The sequence below is a fragment of the Canis aureus genome, chromosome 13 (genome assembly GCF_053574225.1).
Source record: "Canis aureus isolate CA01 chromosome 13, VMU_Caureus_v.1.0, whole genome shotgun sequence".
Classification (NCBI taxonomy): domain Eukaryota; kingdom Metazoa; phylum Chordata; class Mammalia; order Carnivora; family Canidae; genus Canis; species Canis aureus.
In genome coordinates, this window is record NC_135623.1 from 55,773,363 (window position 1) to 55,793,207 (window position 19,845).

A 19,845-nucleotide genomic window follows, 5' to 3' on the forward strand; every position below is an offset into this window, starting at 1 on the left:
ATTTTGGTTTCTTTAATTAGTAAAAAGTAACTCCAAAATCAATGGGGGAAATGTTTACACTCAGCTTCTCAGGAGTGTTCTCCAAGTTATACTTATTCATGAGAGAAATATTCATTACATAATATTTTAAAACACCATTAAATTCTCGATTCCCAGTAGACTTATCACATGAATCCTTTCCTTCTTATCAGAATTCCAACACTGTTTGCTTTACTTTTCCAAAGTAACTTACTCTCATCTCTGTTATTTGAATACAATGCTTTCTAAAGCCTCATAGGACAACCACCTATTTACACCTTATCAAGTTTAGGTTGCTAAATATAAAATCCTTCTCAATGGGAATAAAGGGGATCCGCAGTAATACAACCATGAGTTAAAAGGATGATGTTTTTATGATATGAACTGGGGTGAGCCCCAGAGATTGGGGCTGCAGCTCATGAGAATGATCTATTGTAATAATCACACCAAGCCAAAATAAAGGAAGCACACAGTGATCATACTGACTGGGAGGCAGAGCTCAATGAATTATGCACAAGTTGCAAATTATTTTAAAGGCTGGAAGCCTCCTGATTACTTCCCTAGGACTAGGTCAGAATTAGGGAAGATGGATTACTTGCACCACTTTGAGGCAGGTGGTTGTCTATTTCTTCTGAAAAGTCAGTCTGAGTTGCAGAAGTAATTGTGTGCCTTGGAAGGGCAGCAGCATTATTATTATTCGTAGTATTAACTTGAACTTGGTTGATTTCTTTTATGACTTGTTCATAAGATGGTGGGAGCTGCAAGACAAAGAATGAAGAGTTTAGACACTTGTGGACAAGAGACAAAGGGTTAACAGTCTTATTCTTCTCATCTTTGAGCTTACTTTTAAAAAATAAAATGCAAAAATAAAATAAAATAAAATAAAATAAAATTAAAATAAAATAAAATAAAATAAAATAAAATAAAATGCAAACAGATAATGTGATATTATTTACCTCAGCAGGAACCAGCTCACTGGGCCTCCACGGGCCTGCTGCAGAAGATGGGGGATACCCCAGGCCCGGGGGTGGGGCTCCTGGAAACCACGAGGCCGGCCTCAGGGGCTCAGCTGCCACAATGGTGATCTCTGGGCGCCTAGCAGACAAGATCTCAGTGAGAGTTTGCAGGCTGGTAACAAGCTACTGCCTATCTGCAAATACTCAAAGACTGGTGAAAACAACCACTGCCCCCAAAAAGTTACATTAGAACAACCATAGTCCTAGAGATGGTCTGTCTGGCCTGGACTTTCAAGGGAGCAAATGACAGTCATCCTTCTAGGACTCTGGGGCTCAAAGTTAAAGATGTACCCTGAGCACACTTAGCTCTGCCTTGGTTGATAAGGACTAAGGTAGGCCCACATAATCTCTTCATTCCAGAGTTCTGCTATCCAGCCTATACCACGAACATAAATAATACATGGTAAGGTAGAAAGTATACTGGACACGTAGAATTGCTTATTTTCCTGCCATTATAAATAATATACTCTGACATGATACCATATAAAAAGAATATCCTTTTCCTTCTCATCCAACCTCTGCGCCAATTCAAAGTCATCTCTAGATGATTATCTCTAAATAGAGTTTGCATATTCACTTCTAGCCCTTGATAGGTGTGTCTGTGCTCCTGGTCAGTTTGATATATGAATCTGATAATTAAACTTTAATATTGCGGAGGCACAGGGATTCAGGCACAGATCCTTTCATCATTTTCTTAATCTGATTCTACATTCTCATGTTCAAATTTTATATTCAACCTCATTTCCTAACAAATGCCAACTGTGTGACCCTGAGGAAATAATCAACCTCTCTGAGCCTCAGTTTTCTCATCTAACAAATAGGGATGATGATACCCGCCCTGCTTTTCTCTAGAACTCTGTAGAAATAAAAATAAAAAAGCACTGATGTTATCAAAACTGGGCATATTCATGCATTCTTGTGCTAGCTAGCTCATGAAACAGTAGAACCTGCTTACTGATTACATTTGAATTGCATTACCTAAAACCCTCTGCTTATAGCTTTTGTCTAACTAAATAATAAGGGTTACCAGCTAATAAATATTAAGCACTATGCATGCAGTAATTCTTATGACAGCCTTGAGATATGTATGACCAGCAACATTTTTTTTTAAGATTTTTATTTATTTATTTATTTATTTATTTATTTATTTATTTATTTATTTATTTATTTATTTATGATAGGCACGCAGTGAGAGAGAGAGAAAGGCAGAGACACAGGCAGAGGGAGAAGCAGGCTCCATGCACCAGGAGCCTGATGTGGGATTCGATCCCAGGTCTCCAGGATCGCGCCCTGGGCCAAAGGCAGGCGCCAAACCGCTGCGCCACCCAGGGATCCCTAAGATTTTATTTTTAAGTAATCTTTGTATATAACATGGGGCTCAAATTTACAACCCCGAGATTAAGAATCATGTATTGTACTTACTGAGCTAGCCAGGTGCCCCTGATTAGCAACATTTTAAAGATAAGCATCTTTTAAAAAGTTAAGCATCTGCCTTCGGCTTTTAAAGTTAAGCATCTGGGATCCCTGGGTGGCGCAGCGGTTTGGCGCCTGCCTTTGGCCCAGGGCGCGATCCTGGAGACCCGGGATCGAATCCCACATCAGGCTCCTGGTGCATGGAGCCTGCTTTTCCCTCTGCCTGTGTCTCTGCCCCTCTCTCTCTCTCTCTCTCTCTCTCTCTCTATGTGACTATCATAAATAAATAAAATTAAAAAAATAATAATAAAGTTAAGCATCTGCCTTCGGCTCAGGTCATGATCCCAGGGTGCTGGGAGGAGTCCCCCATGGGGCTCCTTGCTCTGCAAGGAGTCTGCTTCTCCCTGTCTCTCTCTTTGCCTGCCACGCCTGCTTGTGCTCTCTTTCTCTGTGTCAAATAATTAAATTAAATTAAATTAAATTAAATTAAATTAAATTAAATTAAATTAAATTAAATTAAATTAAAAAAAGATGGGGATACAGAAGCTAAGAAAAGGTTAAACAGCTTGCTCAAGGCCATATAGTGAGGATGTAGTGAAGTCAAAATTTGAACTCGGTTATGTATGATTCTAAAATCCTCATTCTTCACTATTCTATGCTATCCTGTAAGAAATTTGAAATCAGGGACCTTGACTTCTAAAAATCCATCCAACTATTTATCCACCTATCCATGTTTCCATCCAGTCTTCCATCTGTCTGTCTACTGGTCCTTCCTTCTACCTATCCAGTGACTCTCCCCCCACTCCTCTCCAACCAGACATTAAGCCGTTTACCCACTCAGCTATCCATCCAACCTCTTTTCCTCTTATTCTTCCATTCAATTTTCTATCGTGTCATCCATTTATTTATGCAACATTTACCAAGTAGCTAAAAGGTAAAAAACATTTCTTTGAGCAATTCTTTGAAGCAGTCATAACCGTGTTTAGTATATAGCAGTTGCTTAATAAACATTTTTAAAATTAACTTCAGTAAATAATTATTGCCATAGGAACATTTCTGAGGCTTGTACTACTGCTTCTTCTCCCACCAAAATTTTCTTTCTTTTTTTTTTTAAGATTTATTTATTTATGATAGACAGAGAGAGAGAGAGAGAGAGAGAGAGGCAGAGACACTGGAGGAGGGAGAAGCAGGCTCCATGCCGGGAGCCCCACGCGGGACTCGATCCCGGGTCTCCAGGATTGCGCCCCGGGCCAAAGGCAGGCACCAAACCGCTGAGCCACCCAGGGATCCCCCTCCCACCAAAATTTTCATCATTCAAACATATAGATTAATCCAGGAAATGTACTGAACACTGCTTATGTAATACATTGCTTATGCAAGAGAAATATTTAACTTGCTAACTGATAACATACTTTGACTTCATTATTAGCAGAATATATGACCTCTGTTATTACCATACCTCCTTTCTCGATGAAGCTCACTCTGAAAAGAAGTCCGAGAAGCTAAAGAAGAAAGAATAAACTGGTATAGTACAAAATCAGTACATTCAATAAAGATTTAAATTTTTTATAGGGTATGTTATTGGAAAAAGTTAGCTTATACTTGAAATCATAGAGGTTGTATGCATTTTAACATCCATAAGTAGAAAAGCAAATCAAAACGATCTTTTTATATGGCATAAAATTAATTTTAGTTATATATTTGAATTGCACAAGAAAAAATAGACTTCAAAAATTCCCCAAAGCACATTCCATGGTTCTGAAAATAATTTGAAGAATGAAAAGAGAAAAGAAGATAGCTATTAAATACAAATTGCCTGGTAAGAGCATTACGACAAAGACACAAAATTGCAACGGGCAGAAAAAATTTTAAGTATCTATTTTAATCCATATGACTGCTTTTGCCATGTTTGTTTACAACTCTATTGTAAAGAAAGTGAGAGGGGTCACATTTTTATCTATTTGCTATTTTTTTTGTCTGGAATTTTACAACCTTTAAGTTGTTTTATTAAGTTCAAAGATAACGACAAATGCCAAAACTGTTCACGACACTTTTATAAACATGTTTATAGCACATATTACTGTATTTGCAGTGCTGACTCTTCCTTCAAGCCTCAAACTCAAAAGGCTAGATAGTTCAAACTTTTTCCAAATTTATTTTTAAATTAAATCAAATCTTAATTATAAGATCTGGAAAATGTCACATGTGGTGTCACATATTATATATATGTGTAATGGAGAATATTATTCCTGTTTTTAAGAAGCATATTCTAACAATAATTTTAAGAAAATATTCAAGTACTATACTGTAAAGAAACACATACAAAGAGGAATTTATTTCAGATATAAACTACTTCTACCAGTCGCCTTCAGATCTTTTTAGTACTCTTTCAGTTCTTCTGACTTGTAAAGGCTGACAGTATGAATCTTTTCTTTCTTCCTCTTATTAACTTCTGATTCTCTCTAAACAAGCTGGGATGCAGGGGTGGAGGTGGGAGGTGGCAATGGCATCTAGGCTGGAGTTGGAGCTGTGACAGTTGAACCTGTGCTAGGCTGGCATAACTGTATCACGAGTCTTATATTCATACTATTTGCTGATTTGTAACATTTTTATCATGAGCTAAACCAAGCTGAGGTGCATTTTGTGTACTGGAATAAAAGAAGACTGAGAGGCTCAAGCTCTGAGCGGTGCATCTGATTCGTAAGAATGGTTTCATTATATCAAAGAGAGGCTCACCAAGTGTGCTACAATCACATCACCACCATCACGAAAGCCAGAATCAGCAGACACAAACACTATTAAAAGATATCATGTTATTGTCACAAACATACCTCTTCCACGGGGCATTTTTGCTGTGCACTATTCATGAGTGCTAAGGGAAAAAAAGAAGGGGTTATAGAAGAAGAAAGGGAGGGAAAAAAAAGAGTGAACCAGTTGCCTATGCTTTAAAAGGAATTCAGGAACAAGACTGTTCTGCAATGCCACTGTTTTCACCCAATCTGCACACTTTGACAGAAAAGGAAAGTTGATGCACCACAGTTTCAGAGAGTAAAGAAATAGGTTGCGGCAAAGATACATCTGTACAGACCCGGACATTCACCCACATAACCCCAGTAAAAACAAATCTACCTATAGTTTCTGGCAACATTGCAAACTACCCCCCAAACCTAAAAACCATTTTGCAAAATCAATTCGCTACTTAATAGGGATTAATTTTAAAGTATGAATACAGGACTTAAAAGGTAATCTGAAAAAAAAAAAAAAAAGAAAAAAAAAAAAGGTAATCTGGTAGTCAATTTACATTCTCTTAAATCACTGGCTTTCACACTTGATTCTGCCCCTTAACACCAGAGGCGGTTAGTAACAAGAGTGTCCTGGTTAGCAGAGGGGTACTCCTGCTTTGGAAGTAGCAGAATGAGGGAGAGAGGGTCTCCCAACCTTACTTGTGGATCTCCTCCATGTCCTTTGAGAATCACTGCTTTCCTGTCTCCTGCTTTGAGGTTTTTTCCCCTCACATTCTCTCATCTATGAAATCTCTTTTCTTTCTTGATCCTTATAGAATAACTGGCTCTTTCTGGGAGTATTAAGCAAGTTTAGTAGCTAGAAACACCTTAGATTTTCATACAGCATCTCATACTCTTCCTGCTAATTTCTCAACTATCTATTACTCTCATTCTTACTTTCCCAGAACAGATTCAGTGTGGGTGTTGCCATGACAATCAAATTTGCCACTGATGCTCATACAGACCAACATGTTCCTTTTAACCCCTGCCACAAATTGCTAGCTAGTCCTTTGTGCATTTTGGACTAAGGCCACAATTAAAGTTATCCTATCATTCCACAGAATTATCCTCAAACTTTTCTAGTTCATGTGGTTAAATTCTAAGTACAAAATAAATTCATACTCAGCTGTTCATAAGAGACTGAGATCTGGATTTGCAATATTAGCACTAATAAAGAATCCTCTTAAATTCCAACAGGATCATAAGCACCGAAGGACCCTCAGTGATCATCTTACTCCAACATTATAGATGAAGAGGCTGGGACACAGAGAGCTGGATGTTAATCCTGATTCTAAATAACTCAAAATTATTGATTAAATGATGATCACAAGAAATAAACATACAGAAGGATTACTGTATTATCCGCATCTTTGCTAGAGTATCACCTTGCCAATGAAAATCATAATAATAAAAATAACTCACTAACATCTGCTTGAGACTGGGTATGAGTTAGACATGTTTGACATAACAAGAACATCCATGGAGTTGAACGCTCAATGACCTTGTAGTCAGGCAGTCTAGAGTCACATCCTACATCTACCTCGTGAAGCCATTTAATCTGAGATTCAGTGACCCTACCATCTGTAAAATGGGGTTAACATCTACCAGGCAGAGAGCACTGTTTTATAATGTGTGTGAACAGTTGCTGACTCACAATAGGAGACAATGAGTATTAGCTGACCCTGAATTTCAGAGAATAATTTTCTCTTGAAAAGTTAATGAAACGAAAAGCATGAAATTCCAGATATAATCCCATTATAATACCTTCAAGATCTTTACCCGTAATAGTTGGGGCTCACGAGAATGACTGCAAAAAGAAGGACCTCAAGGCTTGATTGGAACCAGTATCATTATGGAAGAATTTAAAATGCAACCAGTAAAGGAATATTGCTTTTAAAATGTGATGAAGTCTTTCTCCTTCCTGAAGAAAGATGACTAAGTATGGGATAGTAAAACAAACATTTCACTGGGTTGGGTAGGTGAAAAATTGTTTACAACTTTTTTTTTTAACAGAATGGACAAAAAGTGTAAAACAGAAGGGGATAACACAATTATTCTTCATTCTGTATTTACACAGCATCACATGAGATCTTTGGCCTTCTTGCCTAAATGTACAGGAATAAAACAACTAACAAATATTTCTTTGAGTGTACACAAAGTAACTGATATTTAAGAATTAAAAGACAACTTAGTTTTTGTTTTTTTGAAAAAGATACGTCAAAGCAAGTTTTCCCTTTGTTTCATCTCCTTCCTCTCAGCTAGGGCCCTATTTCAGCAATTTCCTCTTTTTATGTGCCAGTCTGATCCCCCTATACACATTCCTTCCCTGCTGTCTACAAACGTCTCCAAGCTTCCTCAACCTGAACAGTCTAAGAGTACGTCAAATCTCCTCTCTGCTTGATACTCCTCAGCCCTTCCTTCTTCTGTTTATCATCAAATGTCATAAAAGAGTAGCCAACCCAGCTGTCCCAACTTCCACAAATTCCATTCATGTCTCAAATTGACATGTGGCTTCCAGAGTCAATGTTCTACTGCAACTGCTCTCTCAGAGGTCAGCACTGGCCTCCTGAAGGCCACGTACAATAACCTATTCTCAGCCATCTTTGGATTGTCCTTGCTGCAGTATTTAGAGCTATTTGTGGTTCACTTATTCTTTTAGAAAAAACCTCCCCTCCCTTAACCTCTAACACACAGCTGTCTCCTGGTTTTTCTAGTTTTCTGATCATTATTTTTCAGCCTTTCTTTTTTGTTCACTCCACCTTAGCTGCCTTCTCCTTAAAGCCTTGAGTAGATGGCACGGTAAAGTAAACAAGTTCCATCCTAGAGGATCTGTGGGAAATCAGGTACAAATTACAATCCCCCACAAAGAGGTCCTAAAATCCAAGAAGGCAGCCGACAGGACTCAGTCTCTTCTCCTTAGCAGGGCAGAGGTGTTTTGGGGGTCATTTATCTTTTGCCCTACAGCACCTTAAAGGCAGAGCTTAGCCTCAGACATCAGTAATTCCCAAGATTCTGTCCTTTGTCATCTTCTCTGGCTTTACGTTTTCTCTATAAATGTTTAGCTACTCCTATTTTTGCCTATAACCTTGACTACCCCAAATTATATTTCCAGCAAAAGATTCTTGCCTAAATTCCAGATCCTAATCTTCTTTTTAAATTTTCTCTGTGTCCCCCCATCTTCTCACATACCACCCCTACTTCAAAGGGTTCTAAGGCATGAATTTTCCATTTTCATGTCTGAATTTTCTTCAACACACACTGTGGAAATCCCACAGCTTTATAATCCATGACCAACAGAAATAAAATGTGGGAAATGTGGAATATCCTTCTGTATTGCCACCTTACAAAATCTTCACTGCAATGGCCCAAATGCATGTTCTTCACAACCTGTAGATACCCTAAATTTATTCTAATATTACGAATTATGTTTCTAAAAATAGGATACCTTGTCCTCAGGGTGTTGACCTCGGCTCAAATACTACAAAGAACATCTACAATCTCTTCCTTTTCAAAACTTCATTTAAAAAACAAAACAAAACCCTAAAACTTCATTTTGAATGGAGCTGAGAGGCTGGCAGGGAGAGCTCTCACACTACCACTTGTAGCCAATTGTAAATCCAACAGGAAGGGATGGACTTCAGCAGGTACTGTGTTACTATCCCATGAGGAGGAAGATGGGCTTTCCTTCTCCCCCAGCAAAATCTCAGCCAGTGAGAGACCATTACAACCCAGCCAGTGAGAAGCCACTATATTTTGAACTCCCCAGTTTACTCCAGTGGGCTTTTTGTTTATAACAGCCTTCCCAATGCCCAGTTTTCTAAAAGAATGCTTTCCTCTCTTTTGTTCTGCAGACTTGCCTATGGTTTTGCTGTGGCTTGTCTTAGACAGCAATTCTCTGCTATTCTTGAACAAATCCATCTTTGCTGGTTAAAAAAAAAAATCCCCTCCTTATCGTAGTTTAAAACAGGAGGTAATCCATGTGCTATTTAGTTTGTCTAAAACTAAAGGGAATTTTGCAGAGGCTTTTGTTAAAAAAAAAAAAAGAAGTTAAAATTCTGCACCTAGAACAAATTTTAACCAAGAGGCGAGGTTGAAACTATGCACCATTTTGTAGAGAATTCTATTAAGGCACTTGTATGTGGAAGTGAGCCAATCTCCACAGGCATTTATACAGTTAAATAAAAATACTGTGGAGGAAAATGAATCAAAGACAGTAGGGTGTGTTTTTTTTATACCCATCAGATGTCTCTACCTATAGAAGATGGTTATATAAATTTATATTGAATCATAAAAATTGACCAGATAATCCACATTTTTAAAAATAATTTAGTTCTGTAAGAGAAAAATATTATTCTTAGGAATGAGCTTATCAATAAATGAAAATTGAAAAGAAAGTTGAAAAACTAGCTGCTTGTCTGAAATGGTTTATTATTCCTTAGGAGAAAAAAGAAGGTACTTTTGTTGGATTATTTGTAAGATTCATCAAACACAATCATTTGCTGGAAATCTAAACCATCATTTAAAATATCACAGAGCAGGAAAAAACAAACTTACATCTCTTGATTACCGCTCTAATGGATGACAAGGGTCCTTGGCTAGAAAAAGAAAGAAAGAAAACATTATTGTATTCATTATCCTTTTGAAGAAGAATCTTTCAAAATGCCAGGTCATTTCTGGGACTCAATATGGCACCAAGCAGCAAGTTTGAAATATTAGTTACTGGTTTATCCTCTTTACTAAACATAAATTTAAAAAGTTTTTAAATTGCCTTTGATATAAAATGTTTTATGGGAAATGAGAAGGCTGGTGAAGTACATTTGCAGTTAAACAAAAATCTGCCTTAAAATTGCTTTCATAGTTACCTACACACAGAGTCTTCCAGTGATGTTTCAGATGGTGCTTGAAATCCAGCAGCAACTGCATGGTAATCAAAAGAATTCTGATGTCCCTATGTCTCTTTTGTGTTCAACATGGGAATTCCTGTTTTCTTAGTTAATTTGACCTAAGGACTAACAGCATTTCTTCCCAAGATTAGAACTTAAAACACCACCACCTAAAAATAAAAGTCCTCTGGTTGCTTTGAGTTTTGTTCAATAGCTGATTGGTACTGGGTTTTCCTGACTGTGTGACCTTGGACAAGTCACAGAAATGCTTCTGAGCCTCTGTTCACTCACTGGTCAAACCATCTAGCTGCAAAGGTTTATAACCACTAGTTTGTAAGGCTGTTTGTTCGTTTTCTTTATTCAAACCAGTTGGACTAATTGTTTTTGGATTCATTTAGAAAAACATGCAAACCTAAAACTTTTTTAATGATATGATTTAGGAAAAAAAGTCTTCTTATTTATAAAACTCTTCATTTTTTTCTGAATGCTCTTAAAATTTATACTTATTTTTTCCTTATTAAATTTATGTTGCTGTAACCTTTGGGAGGGAGGATATTGTACTGACTGAGGAGGAACACGGGATTGTCTGGGTTGAACTGTCCCCCTTCCAAAAAAGATACATTGAAATCCTAAGCTCAGTACCTCAGAATGTGACCCTTTTTTGGAAATAGGGTGATTACAGATATAATTACTTAAAATGAAGTCCTACTGGAGTAGGGTGGTCCCCTAAGGCAAGCTGACTGGTGTCCTTAGAAGAAAAACCATGTGAAGACAGACACAGAGAAGAAAGGTACCATGTGACCACGAGGCAGAGACTGAAGTGATACAGCTGCAAGCCAAGTAATGCCAAAGATTGCCTACAAACCACTAGAAGCTAGCAAGAGGCCAGGAAGGATTCCTCTATGGATTTCAGAGGAGTGTGGCCCTGATGACACCTTGCTTTCAGACTTCTAGCCTCCAGAACTGCGAGACAATAAATTTCTGTTGTTTCAAGCCACCTAGTTTGTGGCACTTTGTTATGGCAGCTCTAGGAAACGCGCGTGCGCGTGTGTGTGTGTGTGTGTGTGTGGCAGGGGGAGTCTTCTGGGTGTTGAGTAGATGTGATAATTCATTGAGCTGCATACTTTGTACATCTAGGTTACACCTCAATAGAAAGTTGAGGAGGGTAGGAGGGTGGTAGAGACCTCGGCACAAAATAGAATTTAAAAAAAAAAAATATTTTATTTATTCATGAGAGAGACACACAGAGAGAGGGAGAGAGAGAGAGGCGCAGACACAGGCAGAGGGAGAAGCAGGCTCCACGCAGGGAGCCCGATGTGGGACTCTATCCTGGGTTTCCAGGATCACACCCTGGGCTGAAGGCAGGCACCAAACCGCTGAGCCACCCGGGTTGCCCACAAAATAGAATTTTGACTGAGGTCAGCCCAAGTTCTACAATTCTCAAGCTTTACAGCATCATCATGTTTAGGCTAGCTCTATAAACCAACCAGCCAAACAACCAACCAACAAATCAATATCTTATGTCAAAAACAGTAATTTCCAAACTCTAAAGTTTAAAGTTCTCCTTTCTAGGTTAACAGGTTCTGTGGTAGGGAAAATAAAAAAGGAGGCCTATGGTCAAATACATCTCCATGGGAAGCAGTTTTAGGAGATGCTGGTGTTGTCTCCTGGCTCTGCAGTACATATAATTTCTGTATCTCAAATGTAGCTATGGATGCAAAAGATGACCCCTTTTTTTCTCCATCTGTATGCAGAACAAAGGCTATAGGTGAAGATTCTGCTCTGTATGTTTTTAAAAGATTTTATCTATTTATTCATGAGAGACAGAAGAGGCAGAGACCTAGAGAGAGGGAGAAGCAGGCTCCCACCGGAGCCCGATGCAGGACTCGATCCCAGGACCCCGGGATGACGCCCTGAGTCGAAGGCAGACGATCAACCACTTAGCCAACCACTTAGCCACTTTGGTGTCCCCAAAGATTTTACTTATTTATTTGAGAGAGACACGTAGTCAGTTTGGCAGCACATATATTATTTGAAAGAGACACAGAGCGTGAGCAGGGGGAGCAGGTTCCCTGCTGAGCAGGAAGCCTGAAGTAGGGCTCAATCCCAGGACCCTAGGATCATGACCTGAGCCCAAGACAGATACTTAATGGATTGAGCCACTCAGTTGCCCCTCCACTCTGCAGTCTTAAGAGAAACCCTCATGGAAATTCTCCATCAGCATGACCTCAGGTTCGTGTCTTAGCTGGGCACCTCCAGGAAGGATGGCCACTGTGGGAGAGTAGGCATGGCCACAGGACCACTGATCAGAGGAGGAAGCAGTAGAGTCGGGTGGTTCAGAGAGCTAGTTCTAAAATCCAATCGTTCATTTGTACTCCTGGTGCCTCCACTTGCTAGCTAGTGTGATTTTGTGCAAATTACTTAGCTTCTCTTCTTGTTTCCTCATGTATAAAATACAGGTACTTAACCTAGTCCTCGCCCTCGGCAGAGCTGATCCAGAGATTCTGCCCTTCAAGTTTTGCTGCCTCTATTATTGGGTGCCCTTGTTTTTGGTGGGAGAGATAAAACCACTCCTGACACGTGACAAAGACCATTCCAGGAGGGAAATGGAGGGTTATGGGACAGCTTTCAGATTCTGAAAAGTACCAAAAGCTGAGGTCAAGACAGAATAGTGTCAGGACTAATTCCTGATGATTTCTCTTCCTCCAGGACACTGGGGGCACTCCCTAGCTATTCAGAGTCCCCTTCTATCTTTTTTTCCCCACTCTTACAATAAGCCCTTTTCAAGTCTGTGTAGTAGAGTCACTGTCTACTACTGCTTTTACACATAGCCTTAGTATTATTAAGGTGCTTTTAAGAAAGAAAATTGTATCTGAAAAGAGTTTCCTAACCTAATGAATTTCTAATATGGTTTCAACAATGAAGATGATGATGAAAGCCACTTATTATCATATGTGCCAAACACACGATCTTTTTTACAAATGAGGAAAATAAGGCGTAGAGGTTAGGTATCCTGTCTACAGTCACATAGCTGGTAAGTGGCAGAACCACATATGAATTTACAGTCCAGAAGTCCGATTCATGCTTGAGTGGATGGGTAAAAGTTTCTAGATGCTTTACAAAGTTCAAAATACAGGCAAGTACCCTCAAGCATAAAGCTAATCCAAAAAATTTCAAATTGGAGGCTCATCCAGACTCTGTAGATTCAGGAGAAAACAATAAATGTTGCTAGGTCTCACATTTTGATATTGTCAAAAACAACAAAGCAAACCATAATGGTTACTCTTAATCTCACCTAAGAAAACCCAACCTCTCTTTTTTATTTTGAATCATGATTTATTTATCATAATGAAACATTCTAAAAAATATTTATACAACTTTCAAAGCAACAGGTTATTTCCAGGTTTTAAATAATTTCCTTGCCTCCTCTCTTTGGTGAAGAAAAACTATTTCCAAAACCAGTAAATGAAATTGCTGGATTTGGCGAATTTGGTGTACAACACCTACAAGTGCCTGTCATAATCACATCTGGTTTGGGAGTTCCTTCTCTGTACAGAGGCAACTGAATATATTGTCAAAAATACATTCTTTGTAAAAACACTTGATTAAAACCATGGGCACATCATTAAAGTACTAGTCAGTGAAGTTAGCATTAGCTTAACTTTTTGTTAAGCTAATGAAACCTAAAGGCGTAGCCCTCTGATCAAGCTGGTAAACCTGCCAGTGAGCATAAAGTTTATCTCTTTGTACCATTTTCTCCAAAGACTCTCAATATTTGGACTGATTCATCTCCATTTCCTAGCAGAAAGGTTTAACCAGATTTGTGTAATTTTTGCAGGCTGGAAGAGGTATTTTGTTTCATCCATTCTCATATAACCAATGCTTACTACATATATAATATGTAATATTACACATCGATCCATACATACATACATACATGCATACAAGGCACTAGGAATGCCCTGAAAGCACTAGACTCTGCTGTCAGTAAGAAAGACAAATATTGCAACTGCCTTTCTATTATTAGTATGTAGGTGTAGGCACAAGGTGCTATGGATGTAAAGAAGGTATATCACTCGATGTTGGGGTCTTAAGGAAAGGCTTCCAAAATGTGGCATGTGTATTGACTGAGACTGAAGAATGTGAAGGAGGAGAGGTTCTGAATAGGGGGTGTCAAGCAGCATGTGCAACAGAAGATTAGGAATGAGAGAGAGGGATCCCTGGGTGGCGCAGCGGTCTGGCGCCTGCCTTTGGCCCAGGGTGCGATCCTGGAGACCCAGGATCGAATCCCACGTCGGGCTCCCGGTGCATGGAGCCTGCTTCTCCCTCTGCCTGTGTCTCTGCCTCTCTCTCTCCCTGTGTGACTATCATAAATAAATAAAAATTTAAAAAAAAAAAAAAAAAAGGAATGAGAGAGACAGCTATACATGGTTTGAGCACAGCATATAAGGAAGCTATGGTAAGACAGAAGGGACTGGAACTCAAATGCCATGCCAAAGTAAGAACATGCTATAAAGGAAAGTGCTGATGCCAGGTATCACCAGCCAGGTTAAATACTCAGAATCTATGCGTCAAGGATATGACAGCAAAGTGTCTCAAAAGTAAGTAAGAATTTATCTGGGACATCTCCCTAGAACAAGCATTGCTGACTGTAGCTGGTCTGTTTGTACCAACCATGGTATTTGTGGCATGCCTGCTTTTAAAAAGAGCATTTATGAATAAATCCTGGAGTGTCAGTATTCTGTCTTAAAACTGTGGGCAGATCCACATTTTTAGGAACTAAATATATTGATGATAGGATTCATATACTAATATTTTGATGAGATAAATAATGAGTGGAGATGGGGAAGATAGAATTAGGCAAGAGGAGGTTTCTGGAAGTGCCAGAAGGCAATGGAGAAGTCTATTTAATAAAAATATTAAAATATTTTTTAGAATGTTTCATTATGATAAATAAATCATGATTCAAAATAAAAAAGAGAGGTTGGGTTTTCTTAGGTGAGATTAAGAGTAGCCATTATGGTTTGCTTTGTCGTTTTTGACAATATCAAAAAATGTCATACCTAGCAACATTTACGTTGTCTTATTTATGCATGTAATTATTCATCTATGGAGCTCTCACTATGTACCTGACATTACACCGTAAATTAGGGACACTGATATGAATATACAACCTCTGCCCTCAAGAAGTATTCAGTCATGTTGATAAGATCAATAAAGAAAAGGCTAAAAAATGTGGAAAAATATTATATAAGGTATTATAAAAGCTTGGAAGAGGGGTATCTAAATTTAGCTGAAGAAATTGAGTTGAAGAAAACATACAGCTGATCCTTAAACAGAGCTAATACAAGTTCTCCTCCTTGGCACTACTGACATTGGTTAGAGATGAGGGGTAGTCCTATTCATTACAGGATGATTGGCAGCATCCCTGGCCTCTACCTACTGGATACCAAAAGCATAATTCTTTCCAACTCTGCCAGCCATGATAACCCAACATGCCAAAAGTCCTCTGGGTGGGCAGTGGGAAGGGAAGAATCATCATCACCTGAGAATCACTAGGTTAGCGGCAATAAAACAGAGTGATAGGATTTATATGGATGGGAAAAAACTGACTTTGCCATTTCTGGTTGCCAAGTTGATGGTGGCAGTAGGATAAAATTGGGGGCTGGATGTGAAAGACAGGACAAAAGCAATGAGAAGGAGAGAAGATAAAAGTAAAAGAAATTTCTAGCACCAAGAACAGTTTTAGAAAATTGACACTCTGGTTATACAAGATGAAAAAAATTAGTCTTTCTATGATGGAACATAGAAAGCCAGTCATTTTATGAAAACAAAAGAAAACAAAATAAAAAACAACCCTTTTAAGGTCAGGTGTTTATAAATCAAGGATTGCCTGCACTTAAAAAAATGATACTTATTTCAGGACTACAAAAAGCAAAAGTCCTTGACTTGCTCCATTAAAAAACAAAAAACAAAAAGCAAAACCAAAATCCAAAAAATCTTACATGTACTTTTATAAACAAAGCCTCGGGCCAACCCCAATCTGTTTCTCAAAATAGAAAGCAAAAATGTTATATCATAACAAATACTTGTGTTTTCATCTTTTTTTTATCAAACTTTTGTCATCCTATGTTACCTGCTAGAATAAGGTAACATTATGTAATAGGAGAAAGTATTGTAAATAATACTGTGTTACTGAGAAATAATGCCATTTTAATAATGTCTAAGTTAATATCATCATCACAATATGTAAAGCCATATCTGATAAAGTGTAGGGAATGGAAGAGTGTATTAGTTTAAACACAAATTACTTGTTAGTTCTCTAAGCTCTGATGAACCTCCATAGTTTGAAGTTTGGGTATAGAGCAAGGGAGTGAATTCCTTTTTTTTTTTTTTTTTAGATTTTATTTATTTGACGGAGGGAGAGAGAGAAAAAGGGTGAACAAGCAGGTGGAGCAGCAGAGGGAAAGGGAGAAGCAGGCTCCCCACTGAGCAGGGAGCCCAACGTGAAGCTTCATTCCAGGGCTTTGGGATCAGGACCTGAGCCCAAAGCAGATGCTTAACTGACTGAACCACCCAGGTGTCCCCATGGGGTGAATTCCTTCTTAAGAATTAGAGAATAAAGATTAGTAAAGAAAAATAATTGAGATTCAACCAGAACGGCTTTTGCTAAAGCTAAAAACTAGCACAAAACTACAAAATATTTCTATTAATACTCTGAAAGCTTTAGGGAAAAAGTTATAGGAATTCTGATTCACTTTTTCATCACCATTGACAGCTCAATTATAGTAATTAAGATCTATAATACAATATCAAGTTACACTGGGTATTTTTCTACTTAATCTTTTTCAAAGACAAGCAAATCATATGTGCAACCTTTATTTACACAGTTTCAGGACAAATAAAGCCAATACATATTTAAATGAGTTTTCACTAACACACTCTACCCATTATAAATTTGTAAAATGAGTTCTATTAACAGTTATATCTGTGAGCATAAAGAATATGGAGGAGGACAGAGAAAAAGCAAATAGGATACACAATGTACCTACTGGGGCATCATGACTAGTGAGAAGAATACAGAATGTGAAGCCAGCCAGAGACCTGCTTTCATATTTCCAATTTACTTATTTGCTGGAATTGTTTTCTTTGTAATATGAGGATATTAATGTCTATCTTTTGACTTGTTATTATGACTCAATGAAAAAAATTACATAAAACACATAGCACAGTGCACTTAGCACATTAGAATCTCAAAAAACGTTACTTGCATTTCCTACCCTATTTTCCAACACAATTTTGTCTAATCCATAATTATATGAGGCTGAAATTTTGGGGGCTATCCAGCCAACACCAGTTGAGTTACCCTGTGGTTATCATAACACTACCTTATAAATTCAAATAACTGACCATTTGCATTTCAGTTGCCATTATTATTCACTACTTACAACATTCTGAGTTTCAAAATGCATGCTTCTCATATACCTAATCTCCTACCAGGCCAAAGCAATAACAAAGCCAAGAGAACAAAACAGACTGACAAGCTTTGGTGAGCGTTGTATTATCCCTACTGAGAACACAGCTCTCTGTTCCTTTCTGTCACCTTTTCCATGTTTTTCACAAAACTGACAAGGTGATCAGTAGCTCTAAAGAGTTTCAGATTTCTTTAGCTCTCTTAGAAAAAAAAATCCCACAAGTGTTCAAAGATCCTGGAAGAAGCTATCAACTCTACTATTAACAATTACAGTATATTTAAAATTAGAATATGTTGCCCTGTCCTTCTCAATTCTTTAAGTTGTTTTCTCTGGGTTCTTTTTTTCCCCCCTACACATGAATGTCTTGACTTCCTAATTAGACTGCCAACTTCTCAAGGAGAGAGACTGTCTTTTACTTATTTTTATGGTACAACTCAGTGGAACTTTATCATGTGCTCACTGAACTCATGTGAACTCAATCCTATTCAGAGAGAAAAATAAACATAATTTAAATAGCAGAGCCAATCCCACCTACAATAAGCAAATCGCCTTCCCTACTCCCCCAAATAATTTTGCTGGTTTTTTTCTGTTGGTCTCTCCTCCTAGTTACATCTTGTTGTATGCTCAACTTGCTAAGAGTATCTGGGTCTAGTATTTAAATTTTTCATGCAAAATGTCACCTTGATGAGCATCTGGTACTTGTACTTAATAGATGGGAAACTGGCCAGGTTTACCTTATTAAGAAATGGTATATTACACTCCAACATAGCACCTAATTTGGCAACAAATATTGTACGTCAAGTGTCAGTTAATGGAATTTCGGGGGTAAATCTGCCTAATCACACTTTTTCATTGTACTCTCATCTTTAGAATCTGTCTCTTTATTATTTAAGCCTCTGGTAATTCCCAACTAACAAGCAGCACAAACTCTTCACTAGTGTGCTCAATTTCAAACCATGTATAATATACAATAACATACAGTGATATTAATCAGAATGTATCTGGGCTATTTTATACGATGTAGAACATATACAACTTATTTTGAGAAGAGATACAGGGCATAATGCTTACTCAGCACCTAAAAAAGGTGGTATTTACTGTAACATGCAACAATAGAATCTTTATCCTCATCAAACGTGAACACAAAAAAGGTTGAAAACTAATGGTCTGAAGTACGATTGTGTTCAATAAACACCTACTGAATAGATGAAGGAATTAATAACCAAAATATACTTTTTCTAGGGTTGTATCTTTCCTTCACAGCCTACTAAAGTGATCTGTAGAAACAGTTTAACAGAAAACCTAGAATGACAAAAAGGGCTAAAATCTAATCTTTTTTTTCTGGGCATACAGTGATACAGTAGGATCAAATTTTATGATTAAAAATTATTTGTTAGTAAAAGGCAAAAAAGGGATAGCATAGTTCTAAAGGGGTATCTATTGTATGCCAGGAAAAAAGTGAGGGGAGTAAGAAAATACTGGACAAGTATAAGGCAGTTGCAGTTTGAAACATCCAATAACATCCAGAGACTGATTTTTCAATTTTTTTTCATTAGCTGGTTATTTCTGCATTTTTTTAATTTCTGTATTTTTGACCAAAAGACAGGTATTCACTTAACTGTTAAGAGTAAATATTAATTTTCAAGAAATTTAATGCTTATGCTATTCCAGGTATTATGCTAAATACCACAGAAACAAGATCAACTAGGACACGGATTCTGCCCATAAGATGCTCATACTTTAGTCAGAAGCCTATAAATAAGAAGAGTTTATGTTTTGCATGTATTTGTTTTTCTTAAAATCAGGACTTTAATATACTTTTTATTTTGTATTAGAAGTATTCTGCAGTATTCTGGTCATTTCCTCCACTAGACTATAAAGTCCTGATCAGGCAAAGCACATTTTAGAATGACGTTAAACCTTAAATTAAAATAATAAAATAATAAAATAAAAAAATAATAATTATGGCAAATTTTAAAAATTACAGTGACTTTTAAAGTCGTCTTGGCATATTCGGATTCCATCCCATATAATATTTTAGATTGTATGTAAAGAATAAGTCTTTTATAAAAACAACTGACTCATCCAATTATACCCTATTTAACAATGACTTTTCAAGAATATAGAGAAGAGTACTAAAAAAAAAAAGAAGAATAGAAAATCCACACCCTTCTCTAAAACTTGTCATCTCCTCGTTTCCATAACTGTATGCATCAGAGTTTCTACCTAAAAAGGTTGATACATCCCTGGTCATACT

The 19,845-nt window shown here is 37.6% G+C and overlaps 1 protein-coding gene across 9 annotated transcripts in view; it reads right to left on the reverse strand.

The window, feature by feature from the left end:
• The window catches only part of SH3D19 (SH3 domain containing 19), a 179,480-nt gene that overhangs the window by 48,571 nt on the left and 111,064 nt on the right, over nt 1-19,845 (reverse strand). For 5 of the 9 annotated variants that reach the window (XM_077846357.1, XM_077846355.1, XM_077846356.1 and 2 more), the window contains 5 exons: nt 9,785-9,825; nt 5,279-5,319; nt 3,907-3,949; nt 975-1,113; nt 614-776 (listed from right to left, as the gene is read on the reverse strand). In XM_077846357.1, coding sequence (XP_077702483.1) covers nt 614-776; nt 975-1,113; nt 3,907-3,949; nt 5,279-5,294 — 361 coding nt within the window. In that variant the 5' untranslated portion in view covers nt 5,295-5,319; nt 9,785-9,825. The remainder of the gene's footprint in view (nt 1-613; nt 777-974; nt 1,114-3,906; nt 3,950-5,278; nt 5,320-9,784; nt 9,826-19,845) is intronic. The other 4 variants (XR_013351001.1, XM_077846351.1, XM_077846352.1 and 1 more) reach the window with 1 other exon arrangement.